This window comes from Chrysemys picta, chromosome 7 (genome assembly GCF_011386835.1).
Source record: "Chrysemys picta bellii isolate R12L10 chromosome 7, ASM1138683v2, whole genome shotgun sequence".
NCBI classification, from domain to species: domain Eukaryota; kingdom Metazoa; phylum Chordata; order Testudines; family Emydidae; genus Chrysemys; species Chrysemys picta.
The window spans coordinates 110,291,881-110,315,498 of NC_088797.1; the positions used below are offsets into that span (position 1 = coordinate 110,291,881).

Consider the following 23,618-nt stretch of genomic DNA (forward strand, 5'->3'; position numbering starts at 1 on the left):
CCTCTCCACCAAAGCCCATTCTGGAGTGAGGGCAGCAGACCTAACACACAGAAGAGACCCTGCTATCTGCTAAAATCACCAGAGATGGAAGAAGGTAAGAAGGCAACACAAAGTAAGAAAACAGGAGCTGAGTTGTGAAGGGATGGGGGAAGGGTGCTAAAATGCTGGCATAGAATCACAGAAGATTAGGGTTGGAAGAGACCTTAGGAGGTCATCTAGTCCAACCCCCTGCTCAAAGCAGGACTGACCCCAACTAAATCATCCCAGCCAGGGCTTTGTTAAGACGGGCCTTAACAACCTCTAAGGATGGAGATTCCATGACCTCCCTAGGTTACCCATTCCAGTGCTTCACCTCCCTCCTAGTGAAATAGTTTTTCCTAATATCCAACCTAGACCTCCCCCACTGAAACTTGAGACCATTGCTCCTTGTTCTGCTATCTGCCACCACTTTGAACAGCCTAGCTCCATCCTCTTTGGAACCCCCCTTCAGGTAGTTGAAGGCTGCTATCAAATCCCCCCTCACTCTTCTCTTCTGCAGACTAAATAAGCCCAGTTCCCTCAGCTTCTCCTCGTAAGTCATGTGCCCCAGCCCCCTAATCATTTTTGTTGCCCTCCACTGGATTCTCTCCAATTTGTCCACATCCTTTTTGTAGTGGGGGGACCAAAACTGGATGCAGTACTCCAGATGTGGCCTCACTAGTGATGAATAGAGGGGAATAATCACTTCCCTCAATCTGCCGGCAACGCTCCTACTAATGCAGCCCAATATGCCGTTAGCCTTCTTGGCAACAAGGGCACACTGTTGACTCATATCCAGCTTCTCGTCCACTGTAATCCCAACATCCTTTTCTGCAGAACTGCCGCTTAGCCAGTCAGTCCCCAGCCTGTAGCAGTGCATGGGATTCTTCTATCCTAAGTGCAGGACTCTGCACTTGTCCTTGCTGAACTTCATCAGATTTCTTTTGGCCCAATCCTCCAATTTGTCTAGGTCACTCTGGACCCTATCCCTACCCTCCAGCGTATCTTCCTCTCCCCTCATCTTAGAGTCATCTGCAGACTTGCTGAGGGTGCAATCCATCCCATCATCCAGATCATTAATGAAAATGTTGAACAAAACCAGCCCCAGGACCGACCCCTGGGGCACTCCGCTTGATATCGGCTGCCAACTAGACATTGAGCCGTTGATCACTACCCATTGAGCCTGACAATCTAGCCAGCTTTCTATCCACCTTATAGTCCATTCATCCAATCCATACTTTTTTAATTTGCTGGCAAGCATACTGTGGGAGACCATATCAAAAGCTTTGTTAAAGTCAAGATATATCATGTCCACCACTTTCCTCATATCCACAGAGCCAGTTATCTCATCATAGAAGGCAATCAGGTTGGTCAGGCATGACTTGCCCTTGGTGAATCCATGTTGACTGTTCCTGATCACCTTCCTCTCCTCCAACTGCTTCAAAATGGATTCCTTGAGGACCTGCTCCATGATTTTTCCGGGGACTGAGGTGAGGCTGACCGGTCTGTAGTTCCCCAGATTCTCCTTCTTCCCTTTTTTAAAGATGGGCACTATATTTGCCTTTTTCCAATTGTCCAAGATCTCCCCCAATCGCCAGGTGTTTTCAAAGATGACCAATGGCTCTGCAATCACAGCCAACTCCCTTAGCACCCTCGGATGCATTAGATCCGGATCAATGGACTTGTGCATGTCCAGCTTTTCTAAATAGTCCTTAACCTGTTCTTTCACCACTGAGGGCTGTTCACCTCCCCATACTGTGCTGCCCAGTGCAGCAGTCTGGGAGCTGACCTTGTCTAAGAACACCAAGGCAAAAAAAGCATCGAGAACTTCAGCTTTTTCCACATCATCTGTCACTAGGTTGCCTCCCCCATTCAGTAAGGGTCCCACACTTTCCATGAGCACCTTCTTGTTGCTAACATATCTGTAGACACCCTTCTTGTTACCCTTCACATCTCTTGCTAGCTGCAACTCTAATTGTGCTTTGGCCACCCCTGCATGCTCAAGCAATATTTTTGATACTCCTCCCTAGTCATCTGTTCAAGTTTCTACTTGTAAGATTCCTTTTTGTGTTTAAGCTCACCAAAGATTTCTCTGTTAAGCCAAGCTGGTCGCCTGCCAGCTTTGCTATTCTTTCTGCACATCAGGATGGTTTGTTCCTACACCATCAATAAGGCTTCTTTAAAATACAGCCAGCTCTCCTGGACTCCTTTCCCCCTCATATTAGCCTCCCAAGGGATCCTGCTCATCAGTTCCCTGAGGGAGTCAAAGTCTGCTTTTCTGAAGTCCAAGGTCCATAGTCTGCTGCTCTCCTTTCCTCCTTTTGTCAGGATCCTGAACTCAACCATTTCATGGTCACTGCTGCCCAGGTTGCCACCCACTTCTACTTCTCCTACCAATTCTTCCCTGTTTGTGAGCAGCAGGTCAAGAGGAGCATGGCCCCTAGTTGGTTCCTCCAGCACATGCACCAGGAAGTTGTCCCCAGCACTCTCCTAAAACTTCCTGTATTATCTGTGCACTGCTGTATTGCTCTCCCAGCAGATGTCAGGGTAATTGAAGTCCCCCATGAGAACCAGGGCCTGTGATCTGGAAACTTCGGTTAGTTGTCCGAAGAAAGCCTCGTCTAACTCATCCTCCTGGCCTGGTGGTATATAGCAGATGCCCACCACCACATCACCCTTGTTGCTCTCGCCTCTAAACTTAACCCAAAGATACTCAACAGGCTTTTCTCCAGCTTCATACTGGAGTTCTGAGCAATCATACCGTTCCCTTACATACGTTCCTTCACCTTTTCTCCCCCGCCTGTCCTTCCTGAACAGTTTATACCCTGCATGACAGTGCTCCAGTCATGTGAGTTACCCCACCAAGTCTCTGTTATTCCAATCACATCATAGCTATTATCTTTGGAAAATCATGGGAGACGGGAGAGATTCCAGAAGACTGGAAAAGGGCAAATATAGTGCCCATCTATAAAAAGGGAAATAAAAACAACCCAGGAAACTACAGACCACTTAGTTTAACTTCTGTGCCAGGGAAGATAATGGAGCAAGTAATTAAGGAAATCATCTGCAAACACTTGGAAGGTGGTAAGGTGATAGGGAACAGCCAGCATGGATTTGTAAAGAACAAATCATGTCAAACCAATCTGATAGTTTTCTTCGATAGGATAACGAGTCTTGTGGATAAGGGAGAAGCTGTGGATGTGGTATACCTAGACTTTAGTAAGGCATTTGATACGGTCTCGCATGATATTCTTATCGATAAACTAGGCAAATACAATTTAGATGGGGCTACTATAAGGTGGGTGCATAACTGGCTGGATAACCGTACTCAGAGAGTTGTTATTAATGGTTCCCAATCCTGCTGGAAAGGCATAATGAGTGGGGTTCCGCAGGGGTCTGTTTTGGGACCAGCTCTGTTCAATATCTTCATTAACGACTTAGATATTGGCATAGAAAGTACGCTTATTAAGTTTGCGGATGATACCAAACTGGGAGGGATTGCAACTGCTTTGGAGGGCAGGGTCATAATTCAAAATGATCTGGACAAATTGGAGAAATGGTCTGAGTTAAACAGGATGAAGTTTAACAAAGACAAATGCAAAGTGCTCCACTTAGGGAAAAAAAATCAGTTTCACACATACAGAATGGGAAGAGACTGTCTAGGAAGGAGTACGGCAGAAAGGGATCTAGGGGTTATAGTGGACCACAAGCTAAATATGAGTCAACAGTGTGATGCTGTTGCAAAAAAAGCAAACATGATTCTGGGATGTATTAACAGGTGTGTTGTGAGCAAGACACGAGAAGTCATTCTTCCGCTCTACTCTGCTCTGGTTAGGCCTCAACTGGAGTATTGTGTCCAGTTCTGGGCACCGCATTTTAAAAAAGATGTGGAGAAATTGGAAAGGGTCCAGAGAAGAGCAACAAGAATGATTAAAGGTCTTGAGAACATGACCTATGAAGGAAGGCTGAAAGAATTGGGTTTGTTTAGTTTGGAAAAGAGAAGACTGAGAGGGGACATGATAGCAGTTTTCAGGTATTTAAAAGAGTGTCATAAGGAGGAGGGAGAAAACTTGTTCACCTTAGCCTCTAAGGATAGAACCAGAAGCAATGGGTTTAAACTGCAGCAAGGGAGGTCTAGGTTGGACATTAGGAAAAAGTTCCTAACTGTCAGGGTGGTTAAACACTGGAATAAATTGCCTAGGGAGGTTGTGGAATCTCCATCTCTGGAGATATTTAAGAGTAGGTTAGATAAATGTCTATCAGGGATGGTCTAGACAGTATTTGGTCCTGCCATGCGGGCAGGGGACTGGACTCGATGACCTCTCGAGGTCCCTTCCAGTCCTAGAATCTATGAATAGTTCCTTGACTGTGCCAGGACTTCCAGTTCTTCCTGCTTGTTTCCCAGGCTTCTTGCATTCGTGTATAGGCACCTACGATAACTAGCCGATTGCCCTATTTTCTCAGTATGAATCAGGAGGCCTGTGTGCTAACAATTGGTAAATGGTCAGTGGTGACCACTGTGCATATGTGCAAGTGACCATTGAAACAGCTTTGGGGAGGAAACTTGGGGAGAAAAAAAGTAACTATACAGGTGTAAAACCTTTTTTCTTTCTTGCCAACAATGTATAAAAGATTTTTTCAAATATTTTACCAGCTCTGTTCTTGGTTTCAAAAGTATGAAGTGTTGGGTGTACTGGGCTTTTCACATCCTCATATTACAAAGGGAAAAATAAAAACTACCCCAAAGCCTCAAAAGAAAACTAAACCAAATAGTGAAAATTTTCACTAAAAAAATCCATGACTTCAGCAGTCTTAATCAATCTTAACTTCCTCTCACGGAGATAAAGCTTGTTCTTTACATGTGCTCTGATACTATGGTGATGGACATCCCAGAAATATTTTAGATAGATGGATGGGAGTTTTGTCATTCCTTTCAATGGGATCAAGATTGTACCCTTAAGGTTTGATTCTCCACTACATCATACCATAAATAGGCAGTCGTGCACATGCCTAGTTGCTGTAAAGTGAACATTAAAACTTTCCCCTACTGACGTGAACTAGTTCTACACGTTAAGGAGAGTCTCCTATTGTTCAAAGTACTTGCAGTCCCACTTGCTGAGAGCCAAAGCACAAGTTCCAAAAAAGACATGGCCTACCTAAAACTGGGTGTTAGTAGACATAGTTCTTATACTAATTGCACATATCCTATAGCTGACCCCAAGCATTCAAAAATCATGAGTCAGGCCCCCAAACTCATGAGATTGTCTTCAAAATCAGGAGAGTTAACAAAAATAATTTGGGAGTTCTTTGTATTTACCTTCGGTTTTCTGAGCCTTAGGGTACACTTGGTTCAGGTTTTCAGGCTCTTCTCTGTAATCATGAGGGCTAACGAACTTAACTTTCTCTCTTTTTTTTTTTTTTTTAAGAATGAGATTCTCACATCACTTGCCTTTAGGAGCTAGGGCTTTAACCAGATATCAAATATTGTGAGATGTACAATAAAGTTGTGAGACCTAGCAACAACAGATATATATTGCTAAATCCTGCCCTATGTTGTGTATCCTCTTCCTTCCTTGTCTATGTGCGCAATAGCATAGCAAAGATAAATCCTCTACCCTTCCCTTGAAAACAAAGCTTGCAATTACCAGCGTGGCCTCAGAGGACTGAATCAGAAATTCCAACTGTAATTTAAAAAATATATATATCTTCAAACCCAGGTTATGATGGGAAATATTACTTAATCTTTTGAACTTATAGGATGACTGGGATAAAAACATTGTTCAAATTTCCCTTTCCTCAAGAGGAAGCATTTTTTAATGACAATTTTAGTTTTTCCTTTTTTGTATGTAAAAACACCCCAAACCACTGTTGCATATAATTTAATTCTGGGAAATTGACTTCTCTCTTTCCCTCCTTACCCCCCGCCCCGAGGTGACTGCTGCCATGAGGGAGACTTTTTGGGCTCAGATGTGTCATGCATCCTGCAGTAATTAATAAAATCACTGGCTTTTTCCTAAACATCTGGCAAGGAGTCCTTGCACAGGTTAAGAGCTGTCTACACTTATTCTAGTTCAAAATTAATAAATCTGAAGGATTTAAAAAGCTATCCATCATTTTCTAATTTGTTTTTATTGGCTAAAGTGCTAGAGCGAGTTCTATCCAAACAAATTTGGCAGAAGCATCTGTTTCATAATAGAATAAAATGTCAACATCTCATTTTAGAAAATGACTTTCAAGTGGTGTAGACAACACATTCAGGATTGGATTCTGATCTCACTTTCACTGGCATAAATACAAAGTATGATCCATTGGTTCTATCTATGGAGTTACTCCTGATTTATACGACAGTAAATGAGATTGGCACAAGGCTCTTAGTTTTATCCACTGTGTTGTTTCCCCTACTGTACCTGTTGTGGTGCTCACTGTACCCATAGATTGAACACATGGGGATAGATCCTTAGCTGGTGTAGCAGCATATAAATCAATGGAGGTACACTAATTTACTCTAGATTAAGTGCTAGCTCTTCAAGCCAAAAATGCTTTAATATATGGAGACAGGAATATTCAATATGATGTTTAAACTTTGTTTTGATCATTGTTAAGGCTCTTCTTCAACTGTCCAGTGAGCAAGTGCTGCCTCGCCTGTTTTTGTGGTCTCAGTCACACAAACACATCTTCTGTTTCTTTTCCACTACATGCACCTTTAATCCTCTGTTTCCCAACAGGACAGGACATAGCACAGCTATACAGCAGCAGGAGCCTTCCATACATCTTCTCTCCTCCACCCAAGCTAACCCTCTGAGCTTCTCCTTACTTCCTATTCCTCCCAATTACATAGGGCTAATCTTCACTGTGGACTAAATCAGTGCCACTGCAGTGGCATTGATTTAGCAGGTCTGGTGAAGATGTGATAAGTCAATGGGAGAGCCCTCTCCTGTCAACTTAATTAATCCACCTCAAGGAGAGGCAGAAGCTAAGTCAATGGGAGAACGTCTCCCATCCACATAGCGCGGTGTAGACACCACTTTAAATCACTTTAAAACTTACGTAACATAACAAGCGTAACTTACATCGTCGTACAGCATTAGTGTAGACAAGGCCATACGCTCCCCTTTACTGAGCTAATTGTCTCATTAGCTCAGCAGTTACCACCAAGTTACCACTAGAAACAATCGATTGGCTTCAATTAAGTCTGCAGCCTTCTCTGTGCTGCAGCAACTTGAGTGCCCGGGGTGCTACAGCTAGCATAGTACTGTCACAATAATACATGTCCAACATGGGCCTGATTTTAAAACCAGCATTTCATTTTGCACTTGTATCTAATTAAGGGTAGAAATTCATGGATGAAATTAATTGCGGGAGTAAATGATAGTAGTTGGATAAGTACCTCCTGATCTGAATACATATCAGGAAACATCTGAGAGACATCATTTTTTCTTGCAATCAACTCTGCTCGTGATTCTGCAGTTATTTGTGGGTGCAAAATGGGGGTGAGTGGGTCAGTGTTATATATCAGGTCCCAGTCTAAACCTGGGCTGCCCTGAACAGATGGGGAACAGTTGTGGAAACTATAATGCTGATCCTGCAAAGAGATGCACATCATAACTTCATAGAGTCCCACTGACTTCAGTGGAAGTTTATATTTACAAAGGATGTGGTGAACTGGAACCTATATAAATATGTGCATAACAATGTCTAGAATATCTGTACCTACCACTATCAATGGAAACTATAATAAAGCACCTTCCAATTACTACAGTAAATACCCCCTAAAAACCACGGCTAATGTGAAAGGTTTTACATATTGCTCTTCTCGTCCATCTGCTATTCTTAGCCTTTTTTTTTTTTTTGGCCCATGCATGTTTTTCCACTGTCTTGTGATCTACGTCTCCTTGTTGCTTCTCGGTTTTTGACTCCTGTTGTTGCATTAGGGTTTGGTTGCAAAGTCTGGCCACATTTGATCTTCCCGCGATCTGGAACTTGATTTTTTTATTAGAACCTGACTCTGACAGCCCTTAGTGCCAGTACTATTGTATGTGCATTATTTGATGTTAAAACTACAATAAATACATCATGTTCTCTCTCAAAATGTCAGATATCAATATGCTATGTCAGATCATAGCATAAAAATCCAAAGGCATAAAGAATGCTATGATGAGACAGTGATTTAAATTCAAAATATACATTTAAATCCACTCAGAATACAGTTTGAGCATGAAATTAATCAAATAAATAGGCCTGATAAAATGTAAAATTATGCTCAAAGTAAAACATATGTATATATTAATGTATGTGACATAACAGAGAAAACTCTTAGCTTATTAAAAACTTCAGATTTAGCACCTTGAGTCACTTTAATCATGCATTACCCACTAATTTCTACACAAACACATCTCAGGTCAAACTAGTAAATAATGAAATCATCCACAATTTCAGCTCATTTCCTATCTCTCACTGCAAAAATGTTGATTCCAGGCATGGGAATACAACTCTGAGCCAAAGAGTAATTACTTTATGGTGTTCATGACTCATAGGAAATAATGTCTCATGAGGATCATCTTAAAAAAGAATCCTTAAGTACACTGGTTTTAAACAAGAACACAAGCAAACTAAGGAAAAAGGGTCAGGTTCTGCCCTATGCTTGTGGCCCTCACAGAATCGTCCTGTCCTAGAGGGGTTCACCACCAAGCACTGAATTGACATAATGGCTCTATACCAGACCCCCATGGAGTTTTTGATGCAGGAGGCATATCAAAGGTGGCCCAGGAGATAGGAGAGGAAGGGACATGTAGCTAGAACACACTGTGCTCCAGCTAATGGCCTCTTGAGGGCCAACACAGGCCAGAGCAAGGAAAAGCCCAGTTCAGAATTCAGGAGGGCTTCCCAGACCACTTCCTACCTTGCCCTGTCTTGGACCTTTGCCTCGGTCTCTTACCCGGCTCACAGTCTATCAACTCTGCTCTCTCTATTCCTTTTCCACCAGCTCACTTCAGGGCTTCTTAGCCGGTTCTGCTATCCAGCTGGTTCTGCTGGAGGAGAGTTTTCTCCAAATCCCTTTCATGCACTGCCTGACTCAGTAGGAATCTCCCTGCTCCCTGCAGTCCTCTCCACCAGCAGCCAAAGTCCTAGGCAGACTCACTTCTTCCCTGTTTTTTTCCCAACTGCCTTAAGCTTCCTGTTTTAGACTTACCTTCCTTCGGGGATCCTCTATCTGCCCTAGTTCAACTCAGCTCCGTGACTCTGGCCAGCCTTCTCTCACTGAGTGAGAGCCAGGCACCTGCTCTCCTCCCTGGTAAGGGCCAAGCGGAGCCAGGATCAGCCTTCTTAACTCCTCCCTCCAAACTTGACACCTACCGCAGGTGCAGCGGGGAGAGACTGATTGCACCCACAGGTTCCCCTTAACCTCTTCAGGCCCTGTGTGAGGTTGGTATACATCATCAAACCCTCCCAACAGAAGTGTGTGGCAAAGAGATCTACTGAATAGGGTACAGAATGGGGAATCAGGAGATAAGTATATCTCTGTTGCTATCCATGACTTGTGTGACCACAGGGAAATCTCCCCCCGTATCAGTTTTCTCATTTATAAAATGGGAATAAAGCTACTTACCCTTCTATAAAGTGCGTTGAGATTTCTACATGAAAAATGCTAATAATTATACTACATGCTGCCTGCCCTCCCTTGAAAGTCAATCTTTCAAGGGAGGGCACAGCTACTCCTGCTAGCCCCTAACACCAGCAGGGGTGAATCTAGATCCATTAATGATATTCAATCAAAACACCAATTCAGCAAACCACAATGGTGGAAATAAACAGAGTTCCAATTTAGCTTCTAGCAGCAGTGCCACTGACCGATTGATTTCAACCCGTTTAGTTATGTATGTTTACAGCCTGTAAGTAAGTGTAACATCAGGGTTTATTACAACTGAGTTCTGATGGCAAAGAACATAAAAGCCTGGGTACGGGGAACAAAATGTTAATGTGTGGCAGTTCATTCTTTAATACTAACTGCAGACTATTATACTTCATTATGAGTAGGATGTATTTAAAGAACATTTAGAGTGCCAATTACATTCCAATGCATGTTCATAATTACACTGCTTCTGTTTTCTAAATATTATTATTTAGAATTATTACTATTGTAGCATTTATTACTTTTATAGCACCCCAAATATGATTTAAGTTACATTGTAATTAATTTGGGATCTTGAGATAATTTGCCTGAACAAGACTAGTACAGTACCATGTTTGTGATACTATGCCAAGTAAACTGCATGTATGTACTATAATTACCATATGAGAAACAAAGTTCTATCATTTTTTGCCCCAACATTTAAAGATTAATTGAAAATATGCATTCTGCAATGGATTCTTATTTAAGGACTAATTCCAGGAGGCACAGGAAGTTATATTACAAAGTAATGTTTGTGTTCCACCATAATGTTGATTGAAAGGACTTCATTTTACTCAGATATTCACTCTGTTACCTGCTAAAGTACATTAGGATTGTTTCATGAGATGGTATTATCTGAACCCTTGGGTTTAGCTGTAGGTAGGTCCAACAAAGAGTTGTTTTCAGGAGGTGGAATTCATTGAATGTAAACAACCTGCCAGGAAGAAATGATATATGAACAACAGGTTGGTATGGATTGCTTGTATTGTCATCTAAGGAAAAGAATAAATGCCAGAGATTACTTAAAATTACAATGGAAGAGCATCAGGAATGGATTTATAGATTAGGTTTCTAGAGATTTTGGAAAATAACAATACTTCACATTTAAACTGAATTTTGCAGCATAAGAATTACTGTAGATCAGACTAATGACCTATCTGCTCCCAGTATGAGATAGTAGTCAGTGCCCGAAGCATCAAGGTAAGGCATCAGACTTAAATACTTCACTTACTGTTGGATGACATTCAACCTGGTGCAATGGGTCCATTACAGTTAAGCCTAAAGTCATCTTTCACATCTTGTCTACCAGTGGGAGGGGGGTCTCCCCTCTAGTTCCATATTGTTAGTGTGAAAGATGGTGATGGGGCCAGGCTGACTGACTGGCCATAATGCCATCACACAGAAGGGTTGCACTATTCCAGCCTATCAAACTCACACATTTCTCGCAGGCTAAGAAAACAGAATTTGCCCCAACAGCATCCTTAGCATGCTTCCCCTCTGTAAAGCTGACTTCCTCAGGCCATAGGAAAGAAAAGTGAATTTCATTCTTTGTGTGACAGTACCATATCATGGAGTAAGGCGATTGTTGGGCAGCGGGGGGGAGGGACAGAGAAAAATTCCTTCCTCATCCCAGGATTCTGAGTTGTCCTTTTTATTCTAGAATTAAATCGCCCTAGAGCACAAGTGGGCACAAAATACCTGAGTTCCAGTTCAATGCACAGCTCAGTCAGACCCGCCTATTAAAATCAAATACCTATCACATTATACTATTCACAACTGTATCCTTCCAGTTATTGGGAAATTGTTACTTTCCTGAATTATTAAGACATGTTTTCCTCCATGAAAGCAATTAGTTTCTATTTTATGCATAAAGTGCCTGTGCATTAGGGAGGGGCAGGGTGTGGTGGCAGATGATTTGAGCATTAGAAGGAAAAAAGAAATAGCTGGCTTTGTGAGGAGTCATAGCGTGAGAACTACAAAGTAACTTGCCTACTGGGCATAAGAGTATCAGATCAGATAAGGAGGACTGACAACTTGGAAGAGAGTGTAGAGAATGAGCTGCAGTTGTGGTGTGTGTTAGCACCAGAGATGTAGGAAAATATAGGAGAGAGGTCTTGGAAGCTAAAGCGAGACTGGTAAGTATTGTAGGAGGAGTAAGGCTACGTATTCTGTATTTCATACACAGCACTAACTATGCATCTGGAATCCAGGTATTACAGAAAGGAGAGTTCCAAGTTACAGGGAAAGGAGAATCTTTGATTCATCATGCCACTTTCGTTATAACATGAACCTAGGGACACCAAGCCGTGGAGTGATATCTTCTCATTTCACATACATAGAGCACCAAACCATCATTAGATATCCTGCGGACAGATACATGCCAGGAGATGGCAAGCTCTTTATCACATAAACGGACACTAATTTGTCCCCTATGATGAGTAGACTATGGCATTATTTGCTTATTTTTAATTGTAAAATCATTAGATTTTATTCCTCACTTCTCTTCATAATAACAATTACCAGGTGGGATTTTGGTCCAGAGAAACATCACACAAGGGAAATATGCCCATCTACATAAGACAGAGGAGTTCTTAGGAGCAAAGAGTTTAGCACGCCAGACTGTTCATATTCTGAACCTTTTTGCCAATCCACATGTTGTTTTGAAACAAAACTAAATATTAACCTCACCAGAAGTTTTCTGTTTTACGGCCATCATAATTTTTTCTCTGACAAACACCATTACATAGCAGATATTATGTGCAACAACACAGTATTTCCAAGCCTGTAAGAATGCTTTTAAATCTGAAGGGAAGTCTTAGTTATCAACTTGAACTGCATGCTCAATAGGTATTTTCCTTTACAGGTTAGGGCAACAAAGTAATATTTATTAGAAAGGTTCACTGAGTACTTGATTCATTGTGGACAGGTATTCATTGTGGGGTGTGCATAGGGAGTAAAGAATATTTTCATGGCCAGAAAGCAATGAACAGCACATCAGTCTGACCTGGGTGATCTGAGCACTTTCTGTAGCAGTTCTTGTGGCAGTTTCCGTAGATGGATCTGAGAACTAAGCTGAGGAACAAGGTTCACCTCTAACCACCTTTCGCAGTCTGTTACCAGTGTTTCCTGTTTGTACTGATTAAGAAACACCAAAAGAGAAAATAGAAAGAAATGTATAAACCCTGGGTACCACCTGGTGGTCAAAACTGGTAGTATTCAAGCTCATACACAGCTAACCAAAGGATTAGGATAAATTACAGTTTTTCACTGACATGTTAAATCTTCAACTATACGTCTGTATATCACCATGCATTCAATTAATGTTATCTTACACTTTTTTTTACCATATTGCTCATAATTATTAGGATCTGCCCTGTTTCAAATTGTTTTAAAAGTTCAAAAGCCAAAGAAAAATCATCCTTTTGGGAAAAAAATTCCGTAGCCCCGATCATGTTGTTCATTGGAATATTAAAATATTAATTAGTTGGTGAACTACTCAACATTAACGTTTAGATCCAACCACCTAAACTAGGTGTTCTATTTCATATCCTAATTTCCACAGACTGTTGGTAGCGATGTAATGTATTATAAATGTAAATAAATACCCAATATGGTGTTACAAACAAGTCAGCATACCTGAAAGAATTTACTAATAGGAATCTAGAACCTTTAAGACAGTTTGAACTTTCTGTGGAGGTCTAAGCCTAGGTCTACACTACCCGCCTGAATCGGCAGGTAGAAATCGATCTCTCGGGGATCGAATTATCGCGTCTCGTCAGGACGTGACAATCGATCCCCGAATCGATGCTCTTACTCCGCCAGCGGAGGTGGGAGTAAGCGCCGTCGATGGGGAGCCGCGGAGGTCGATTTTGCCGCCATCCTCACAGCGGGGTAAGTCAGCTCCGATAGGTCGAATTCAGCTACGCTATTCGCGTAGCTGAATTTGCGTATCTTAAATCGACCCCCCCCTGTAGTGAAGACCTGCCCTAAGATATAACTTGAAGCAACCTTGCTTCTCAAGTGAACTTCAACAGCATTTCTAGCTCACCTTGCAAGCAGCGCAATAATAGCTACAGACATTGGCTGAGCAAATTCCACTCTTCATAATAGACACACACCTAGCACAAAGAAATAACTAGTTTTAAAAGCAAAATATAAAATATTACAGTATTAAAAAAACAGGAGAGTATGGTTTACTGGTTAAAGCACTGACCAGGAAAAATACACTCCAGTTACTCCTGATTGGGCCACTAAGTTGGACTGAAACATTAGAGGACTTACTTAACCTTTCTGTGCCTTGGTTTAATCATCTTACCCATCAGTTTATCATACTTTCCTATCATCCTTAACAGAAATAATTTATATGGTAAATTTAAACAGCTCTTTGCAAAACAAGTCAGAACTCGTAATGTAAGATAGACAGGAAGTTGCACACAAGACATGATATGGACAACTGTTCAGGGAAAGGAGAGCTAGGAGAGACTGTTTGTAAAATGAAGGAAGAAAGGATTCTTGGGAAAATTGGCTTAGTGAACTGAAGCGAGAAACTGTTTCAAGCACGGGAAGGGCTGCATGATAGAAGGCCCAAGGCCAAGAATGCATTGTCATTTTGGATAGACTGGAATGAGGAGAGGGAAGAGAAGAAAGGAGAAGGTTACAATAGTGAAGACTAGAGGTGAGCAAAGCATTAATAAAGGTTTTTAAGATTGGGGACAGACAGAAGAGGAGATTTTGGTGAAACTGAGGGGGAAGGAGTGACAAGACTTAGCAAGGAAGGGGAGGGATAGCTCAGTGGTTTGAGCATTGGCCTGCTAAACCCAGAGTTGTGAGTTCAATCCTTGAGAGGGCCACTTAGGGATCTGGGGCAAAATCAGTACTTGGTCCTGCCTAATGAAGGCAGGGGGCTGGACTCAATGACCTTTCAGGGTCCCTTCCAGTTCTATGAGATAGGTATATCTCCATATATTTTTTATTTTAAGGAACTGCACATGGGGAAAGGAAGAGTCAAAGGATGTACTAGAGTTGTGATCTGAGCTACGATGATGATAGTGGAGTCATCAGTTGTTACAGAGAAGGACGCAGAGCAGTGGGTTAAGGAGGAAAAGGGAGAAGTTATTTTGGAAAGACTGAGTTGGAGACGTAGTATATAGAATATATGTAAAATGCTTTAATAAGTACCCATTTTACAAAGTAGTTTTACATGCATAAGACTAAGTCCAGAGCCCAATGAAATCACTCTAAAAATTCCAGTTGATTTCTGTGTCACCGGGATTTATACCAGGTAGAAAAATGCATTTGCAGTATATTAATAACCTAAATTGTTCTGTTTGGTTAGGGAATCAGAGTTCATCACTGGTAGTGTGAGTATGTCTCTAAGTATGTAATCACTGCAAGGTTTAGTTTTAATCTAGCTAGCACAGGTAATAATAGCAGACACATGGTGGCATGGGCTTCAGCACTGGCTAGCAATCAGAGTAAAAGCCCCCTGGATATGTATTAATGCAGTTAGTACATGCTGAAGTCCATGCCACATGAGACTGAAGCGAGCACATTTATGCGTATCTATTAAATTACAGTGACATACACACACACACACTCTACCAGTGATGGACTGTAATTGACCCAACCAAACAGAACAATCAGAATCCAACACTGGTAGTGTGTGAATGTCTCTGCGGATATTATACTAGTGTAAATGGCAGATTCTCTGTAACCTGAAGTCTTTAAATCATGATTTGAGGACTTCAGTAACTGAGTCAGAGGTTATGGGTCTATTACAGGAGTGAGTGGATGAGGATCTGTGGCTTGCAATGTGCAAGAGGTCAGACTAGATGATCATGATGGTCCCTTGTGACCTTAGAGTCTATAAGTCTATGAGGCATATCCGTGCTAGCTTTGATCTAATATGACTTTTACTCTAGTTGCTAGCCTGTGCTAAAGCCCATGCCACCATGTGTACACTACTGTTATTACCTGTGCTAGCTACATTAAAGCTAACATGTGTATACCTATCCATGCTACAATCACACCTTCTCTTGCAGTGAAGACATACCCACAGAGAGGGGCTGTGATTGGTCCAACCAAACACGACATGAGAATCCATCACTGGTAGTGTGCGTACATCTCTGAGGATACATCTTCACTGCAAGTGAAGGTGTGATTATAGCACAGGTAGGCATACCCCGCTAGCTCTAATCTAGCTATCCTGGGAAACAATAGTAATGTACATGTGGTTGGGGCTCAGCATGTACTAGCCACTTAAGTACATACCAAGGCTAACATGTAGTATGCCTATCCATGTTACAATCACACCTTCACTTGCAGTATAGACATACCCTGTGTGCTTGTAAGCATATTTTTCTCTCAGAGGAATAACTGATTCTTGTTTTTCACTTGTAAATATTCATCTCAACATAAAAGTGCCTCCAGTATTTCTCCCAATAAGCTTCCCCTTTCTATTTCTTTAGAGAACTTATGGCAGTTATGGTCTACATTAATAAACCTAAAAGAAAGGCTTTCAGAAAGTAGTCACCCCCTCAGCATCTATTTCCGGACTGCCATTTGTGGGTCTGCCTTGTCCCCTCAAGGGACCAAAGCTAAATGCTGCTGAATGCTGAAATCAGTGGGACTTCAGGATGCTCAACAATTCATAAAATTGGGCATCAGTTGAGTGACTTTGATATATTATTTTAAATATTAGTGTCCATCATCTCCTTTTTGTTGTACTTCTAGAATTCTGCCTCTAGCTCAGACATCTCAGGGCAAATGTTAGGGTGAATAGAGGTAGAAGAGAGGTATTAATTATCTCCTTTTTGTCTGTGAGAAATAAGTTTATCTATACATAGCTCCTGAGGTCAAGTGCCCTTTGCCAAGAACTTCTCACTTGGCCAACTCAAGAAAAAATATTCAATTGTAAAAATATTTTTCAGTGAAATAACAAACCAATGGATGATTCACTTCATGTCTGTTGGCAGATCAAGGGTGTTGTTTTGTGCTTCCCGTGGGTGACAACCACATATTTTTCCATCCTCTCCCCCTAAGGATGCTCATGCAAGGCCCATGTGCCAAGAGACTAAAAATATAGCCACTGAGAAGTAAAATAAACAGTTTGTAGAAAGTGGGCTACAAGCAGCGCAAAACACCCTTATGCCAGCAGGCTCATTGGCAGCAGTAAACAGCAGTTTTATAGTCTGCTATACAGAAGTGCAAGTGTAATTCAACTAGCATTATAAGTAGAATCTTAAGTAAAACCCATAGGGAAACTAATAGCAAACATACATGCATGATAGCAACGAACTGTGGCCCTGTCTATTCTATGCTAGCTACAACCATGTGTAAATGCTAACATGGACTAGCACGTTTAACCTGAATAGTGTGGACAAGTATAAGAATAGTGTAGCCCAACTGTGCTACAGATATATCATTCTTAGGTAGCCTAGACTACAGTTTTACAAAATGGCTAACACCATTTCAGCTACACACACAAAAAGAAAGACAAGCAAACACGGTTAAATTCTTAATCTAACTATTGGTTGCAAAGAATAAGAATTACAATAAACTGAAGATTTATCTAAGTAATTGGTTACATGATTTAGGGCCTGATGCAGAGTCTATTGAAATCAATAAATCTTTCCACTGATGTCACTGGGCTTTGGATCAGGTCCTTAAAGAACATCTTCCTTTTGGGGGGTAGATACAACTAATAGAAAAGACTGAAGAGAGACAGGGGATTTTCATTTGTTATTTAAGAAACTTTCACACTGGTCAAGAAGTCTCCAATGTTTGGACACAAGAATATTGGGTTCATGTTAGTCATGGATATGAAGTGCCAAGAGGGAAAAACACGGTTACGGTATTTTTCATGTTTTCTATTAATTTTTTATTCTACTCATTCCTGTGGCAAGGTTTTGATGCTTTACTGATGTAATAGAACCTACTCAGTTGTCACCCTGATATCATCCGTGTAGCTCTTTATTGGGGACTATTGCTAGGGAACAGTTCCAGCACGAAGTATTTCAAGGGTTCTGAACAATGAGCGTATGAATGACTGACGCAGCTGTTGCTGCCTGCAAGCCTAGTCTCTCTGGTTGAGAGGTATAAATTGGTTTTTGCTGGCATAAATGCCCTGCTGTGTTATTCTTTGTATGCTGCTTCCCCTGCTATAAACAAGATGATTTTACCTTTCTGGGAGTTTTAATTAGTTGTTTTGCATACTGCTATTTTAAAAGCAATTCATAAACTCATAAGAGTGAGATAGCACAGTGCATGCCCATCAGTCTCTGCTAATCAGAATGGTTACCCTAACCCAGCATTTCTCAAAGGCGGCCACCATGGCTGAATGCAGTCACCAGGGGCTTTTCTTGTGGCCATAGCCTCCTGAGTGGTGATTGGGGTGTTGGGGTGGCGGGAAGCAGTAGCCCCTCCCCTGGGGCCGCCAGCGGGGGTTGGTCCCTGCCTCTTCTGGAGCCACAAACACTGTAAGAGCAGGTGGCCAGTGTGAGTTCCCCACCTTCCTGGGGGTGGTGAGGCTTGGGCTTTGGGCTTGAGCCCTGGGGTGGTGGGTGGTAGGCTCTGGCCATGCGGCGGCGGGCTTCATCCCCCAGCCACGGGGCTTTGGGCTCTGGCCCCGGGCTCATTCCCCCCACCTCACCTCCGGGCTCTGCTGCCTCCTCCAGCCCCCAGCCATGCAGCAGGACCCCAGGATCCAGCCCCAGACTCACCTTCCACATTGCACCGAGCCCTGGTACCTCTTCCAGCTCCCAATCCAGTCCCACATCGCCCCTGGCCCTCCTTATCCACCGCCCCATCCAGGGGTTTAATTTGTCCCTCAGCTTGCTGGGATGAGTAAGTCTGCTGTGAAAAGTGACATTAACACATATACAAATATCACTTTTCACAGTAGCAGACTTACTAGCTAGCAGATTTTTTTAAAAAATCAACCAAAAAACATGCAAAGCACATTATTTGTGTTTTTATTCTGTTTAGGTCCAGTAAAGATTAGAGACAACTGGACATTATTTTTATAATTGAGTCTGCAAAAAAACCCCTACATAATTAAATTACATGGATACATGCATATGTATTTGTTTTTCCTGAAATAAATTAATTATTTTAGGAAAAATTGCCAGAGCAGCCACCAGCAAGAGTTGGTGGCTGCACTCTGAGGCCGCCAAAAAATGTGTTGTGAGAACCCCTGCTAGCACAGTTCTGATTCTACTGACATGTGCCAATTCCAGTTACAGCAAGAGGATTTATTTGCTGTATTTTATTGTTAAGCCACTACACGGCCAAAGTTCTTCCCTACACATTGACCTTCTAGTGGAGCAAAGAATTATATTAGAAATAAAGCTCACAGGTTTTTAAATGCAAGGTACATAGGTACAGGTGAATAAATGGATTATGAGAGAACTAAAGCAATATGGTAGAATAGGAGCACTAAATATATTTGGGGGAGTTTTCTCTCTTTAACAAAGTGCAAAAGGGAAGATAGCTGAGCTGAGTGTGATGAACTCCCTCAGACACTCTGGTGCTTCTTGGGGTTTTCAGGAGGAAGAGGACACAGAACACAATGTGACATCTAATGAGATGCTGTGAACTACCTGCCCTGACAGAGAGCTGCCAGCCACTGTATACAGAAAAGTTCTCAATAGCTATAGGATCAGCTGTTCTACACTTAATCTATCACAGCTATCCATGTACTAATCCAGCCATGTCATAAAGAAGTGGCCATTTATTTTCTCTTTATAAAATTACCAAATATTTAGGGTTAGCCAAGCATTCCTCTTCTGTTCCCAAGATTCAGCCACTTTCTGATGCAGATTTGTGTACATTTGTGTATGTTAACACTCTGGTAGCAAGGCTGCTGGGAGAGTGTATATTATAGGTGTTGTGTTGCAAATAACCCATGTGCTACAGGCAGCAGATGCAATGATCCTATAGATCACAATCATCTAGGGCAATTATGCCTAATCCTTCAGTTCCAAAAGCACAGGCCTCTTCCACCTGACATAAAGAAAAAAAAATCACACAGCATCACACAACCAGCATCTTACAGTGGCACAAAGTTTACTTACTTCTGGAAGAGACTAGGGAACTGCAGCACTGATGCAGCTGCCAGGACTCCCAAAACATCACCCTCTTCCACCTCTGGTTCAGTACTGTATAAATTCTTGAGTGCTATAGCAAAGGCTTCACAATGCAATATACAAAGAAACAAACAAAAAAACCTTCAGCATTAGGTTGTGCTTTCCCTTAAAATGGGTTGGCTGCAGCACAAAGTATACGGAGCATCTCCTGTTCAGCGTTGATAGTTAATTATTAGCTGAGACCACATGGTGGGGGAAAGTCCTAGAGTAGACAAAGCCTTACTGTTAGCTTCATGCTCCCTTCAGTTAATGCTCAGAGACTAACCCTGGGCTTGCAACCACAACCTAAGAATCTGGCAGTGCCCAGAAGACACCCCCTGAATGGTGAAAAGTCCCAGAAACACCAGTGAAAAGTCCCAGAAACACCAGTGTCGAGACCATTAGAGGAAGATACTGAAAAAAAGTCCTTTGAATTTTTCAGCAAATAAATGTCATAACCCGGCCGCCCTTCCTGAGAGGGGTGTTTTGCATGGTTTCCTCACATGACTGCAAATAAGTGAGATCTAGGCTATAAAATAAGAATAGGCTGCCCTATGATAAAATTAACTCCTGTGCATTGGGCTAGTACAAACCTATGTCCTGCTCCTGCTTAAATGGGATTTAAGTGGTGGATTGTCCTTATGCTGGCCCTCTGCACAGGGGTGAGTTTGACTGCTAGCATATAAAATGCCACTCCCACTCCATGGCTCAACAGGGAGGATGTCTGATCTGACTGGCAGGGGATAGACAAGCCCTGGGGTCCTGAAAGGAGGAGGAGAAGGGGCTGCTCCAGAGCCCCCCTCCCCCTCAACCAGAATGCACATGGAGATTGTGCCTGGGCAGGGAGTGGAGCAAGGGAGGCACAGAGATTTCTCCACCTCTCCCAGTCACATATTGGCTAGATGGAGGGTGGGAAGTGAAGAGTTGGTTGTCTCTCCTAGCCTACACTTCATTTGCAGCAGCAATTCTGCTATGGTTGCTGCCCTGTCCTCTCTGCCCTATAATGGAGGTGTAGTTTGAACTGCATTTCCAAGCTGTAGGCTGACTGATCACCAGGTTTAGGATTGGGCAGGAGTTTTCCCCTCAGGGTATGATGGGCAAAGGTGCAGATGAGGGTTTTTTTGCCTTCCTTGCAGCTTCCCAGAGGCCTGGTTTTAGGTTAATAAGGGGTAAGGACTGGAATTTAGAAGTTGTGTATGTATAAATGGAGTTTGTAGTTGTGTTGCAACTTGTGGCCAGTATACAGTGTAAGTAAGAGGCTCAAAGAGGCCAGTTCCCAGAGGTAAACAGGAGTCAGAGAGCCAGTATTTGGTTGATGAACACTATTCGCCTCAAGGCAGAATGGGAGACTGTATGTCTTCTTATACTGAGGTCCCTTCATGTGCATCCTCATTCCCGCTCATGGGAGGAGGGGTGAGAGGATTTTGAGGTGGGCAGAATCCCAGCAGTTAGTCTGAAGGGGACCAACCTTGAATTTTGGTTAATTGAAATTAGGCCATTTAACACTCTACTGGACCCAAGTAACTGCCTGGCATGTGCGGGAGCGAGGTTAGCCCATCCCTGTTCCCTGTTACCCCATTAAAATTAAAATTGATAAAGGTGTTTTCTGTCACTTTAAATTCTATCCCTGTGTCTGCGTTCCATTCTCATATGTGTCCTGATCAATGGGTCAAATGTCAGCATCAGAAATCTCCCTAAAAACAAACATTATAACAAAATAACAAATGCTTCTTTATATTGACATTTCAGAAGTGTTCCAATAATAAATCTGTCTAGGTTTTATTTTTGTCCCCCATAGAGCACAAAGACTTAATTTGATGTAGGAATGTCGTGGATGCAGTGAAATATCCAGTTTGCATTTGTGGTGATAGTCACTCTCTAAAAGACAATTTGCCATCTCTACATTACCAATTCTAGTGACTTCTGGGTCCTGAACATCCAGTGAAATGGTGATCTTTTTCATTTTTGACTTCTCTTTGCCGAGTGCCTTAGTTTTCTGAGCAGCCAGGTTGGACTGTTTATTGTGTTTGCCTTCTGCCAAGAAACAAGTTTGGATATACATGAAAATTTCATACGAGACTTGTGATATGGTATTCACAGTACACATTCCAGAATACTTTGCTACACAACTCACTTTGGCAGCCAATAAATAATTCATGCTTAGGTGTAATACACAAAAAATGAGACATTTCCTCCCCAGCAGAACTGGCACCCTTCTTTGGCAATCTCAACAGAGAAGCCAACAGAACATGGAAACTGAGCTGTCTTCCTGGCAGTTTGGCAGTAGTCCTTCCAAAAGCAGGTTAAGGAGATATTGGCCACAAGCTGTACAATGTTTCCATTGACTTCAGTGGACTCTGGGTTAGGTCCCATGTTCTTATTGCCATGCAGAACAGACTAGGAAAAGCTATCATGAGTCTGTGTCCATTCATTTCTCTCCTGTAGAGGAATTAACCCAGAAGTCCAACCCCTAAGGAGCACTCAGAAGTCAGGACAGATCCATGTAACAAACTGCATTGACTGATAACTGGGCATTCTCCTTGAAAGAACCAAACTTTAATTATAGGAGATTAAAACCAACTTGATTTCCTATTAATCTTCTCCTCTCCGAGACGACAACACCACAAGACTTCTCAATTTTTTCATTAGGCACTACTAAGAATACCTTTTTTGCTTTTGTGCTGGCTTTCCAAATCATTTATGTTCATTGGCTCTACTGCAGAAATTAAAAGCTGTGACAGCGTCTTGGATTTAAATAAATAGATACGATGAAGCTCCCATAAGAAGCCCAGGCACTCCAAGGCCACATCTAAAGAGACAGAATAGTTGGGTAATTATAACGCTTGGGTTAAAATTCAGATTCTGATCCCAGTTACACCAGTGAGAATGTGGAGTAACTCCATGGAGCATTTTTTATTCAGACCATTATTTCTGTGACAGTATTCATCTGAGATGACCTCACCTGGTTCCATATCTTCTGTCATCTTCTGCGTGTGGGAAAAGATGACTTCATTTGTGTAGGCTTGATTGGAGTGTACCCTCAAAGAAGAGAAGTTGAGGCAAAACCAACATTAAATACATTTATACTTATTCATCCTCTTAATTGTTTTTTTGTGTGGCTAGAATAAAAAGATGTAAAAAACATTTGTTACCTCTCCAGCTCATTGCCCTTCTGAGATTGTGGCGATAAAGATGACGAATGGCCTTGTGTTTCAAATTCTAGATTCGATGTCTGAATCTTTGGTTCATCAGACAGTGAGACAGGTGTGTCAGCTGAAGAAGCACATTTCCTTATTATTGTCTCAATGTATGTTGGTTAGGAAAATCCCAAGCAATGTCAGTTTAGCAAAACAATACTTTTTTTCCACTCAGGAAAAATAGTTGGATTGATCACGTTGTCACTTAAGAACTCAAAGGGTTGAGTTCTTGATTCACAGTTACAGGCTCTTTACAATTTTCACATAATTCACAGAGGAAAATAATACTTTACTATATTGTCAGAATTCAAATACAACATGATTAGGGCTTCTACGTGCTATGGTAATACAAATAATAAATAATAAAATACAGAAAAATAAAGAGCACCTATCTGCAGTAAAGCAAGAAAAGACTGACAGAGGGAATTCTTGGGGTGAGGATGGCTAAGGCACGAGTATAGGTAGTTGAGTTCAATTCCCAGTCTGCTATACATGTTCTTGGCTGATCTTAGGCAAATCACTTAGGCCTTGATTCAGCAAAGCATTTAAAACCCATCTTAATTTTAAGCCCAGGATTAAAGCCCTTTGACTTCAATGGGATTTAAAAAT

The 23,618-nt window shown here is 41.9% G+C and overlaps 1 protein-coding gene across 1 annotated transcript in view; it reads right to left on the reverse strand.

Moving 5' to 3' along the window:
• BTBD16 (BTB domain containing 16) overlaps positions 1–22,643 on the reverse strand; it is a gene marked incomplete at its 5' end in the record, with an annotated part of 34,208 nt that extends 11,565 nt beyond the window's left edge. Inside the window, 5 exons of the mRNA XM_065553630.1 lie at positions 10,503–10,622; positions 12,693–12,899; positions 19,762–19,876; positions 21,721–21,945; positions 22,466–22,643. Of these exons, the coding sequence (XP_065409702.1) occupies positions 10,503–10,622; positions 12,693–12,899; positions 19,762–19,876; positions 21,721–21,945; positions 22,466–22,643 (845 nt within the window). The remainder of the gene's footprint in view (positions 1–10,502; positions 10,623–12,692; positions 12,900–19,761; positions 19,877–21,720; positions 21,946–22,465) is intronic.
• Between the last annotated feature and the right edge of the window lie 975 nt (positions 22,644–23,618).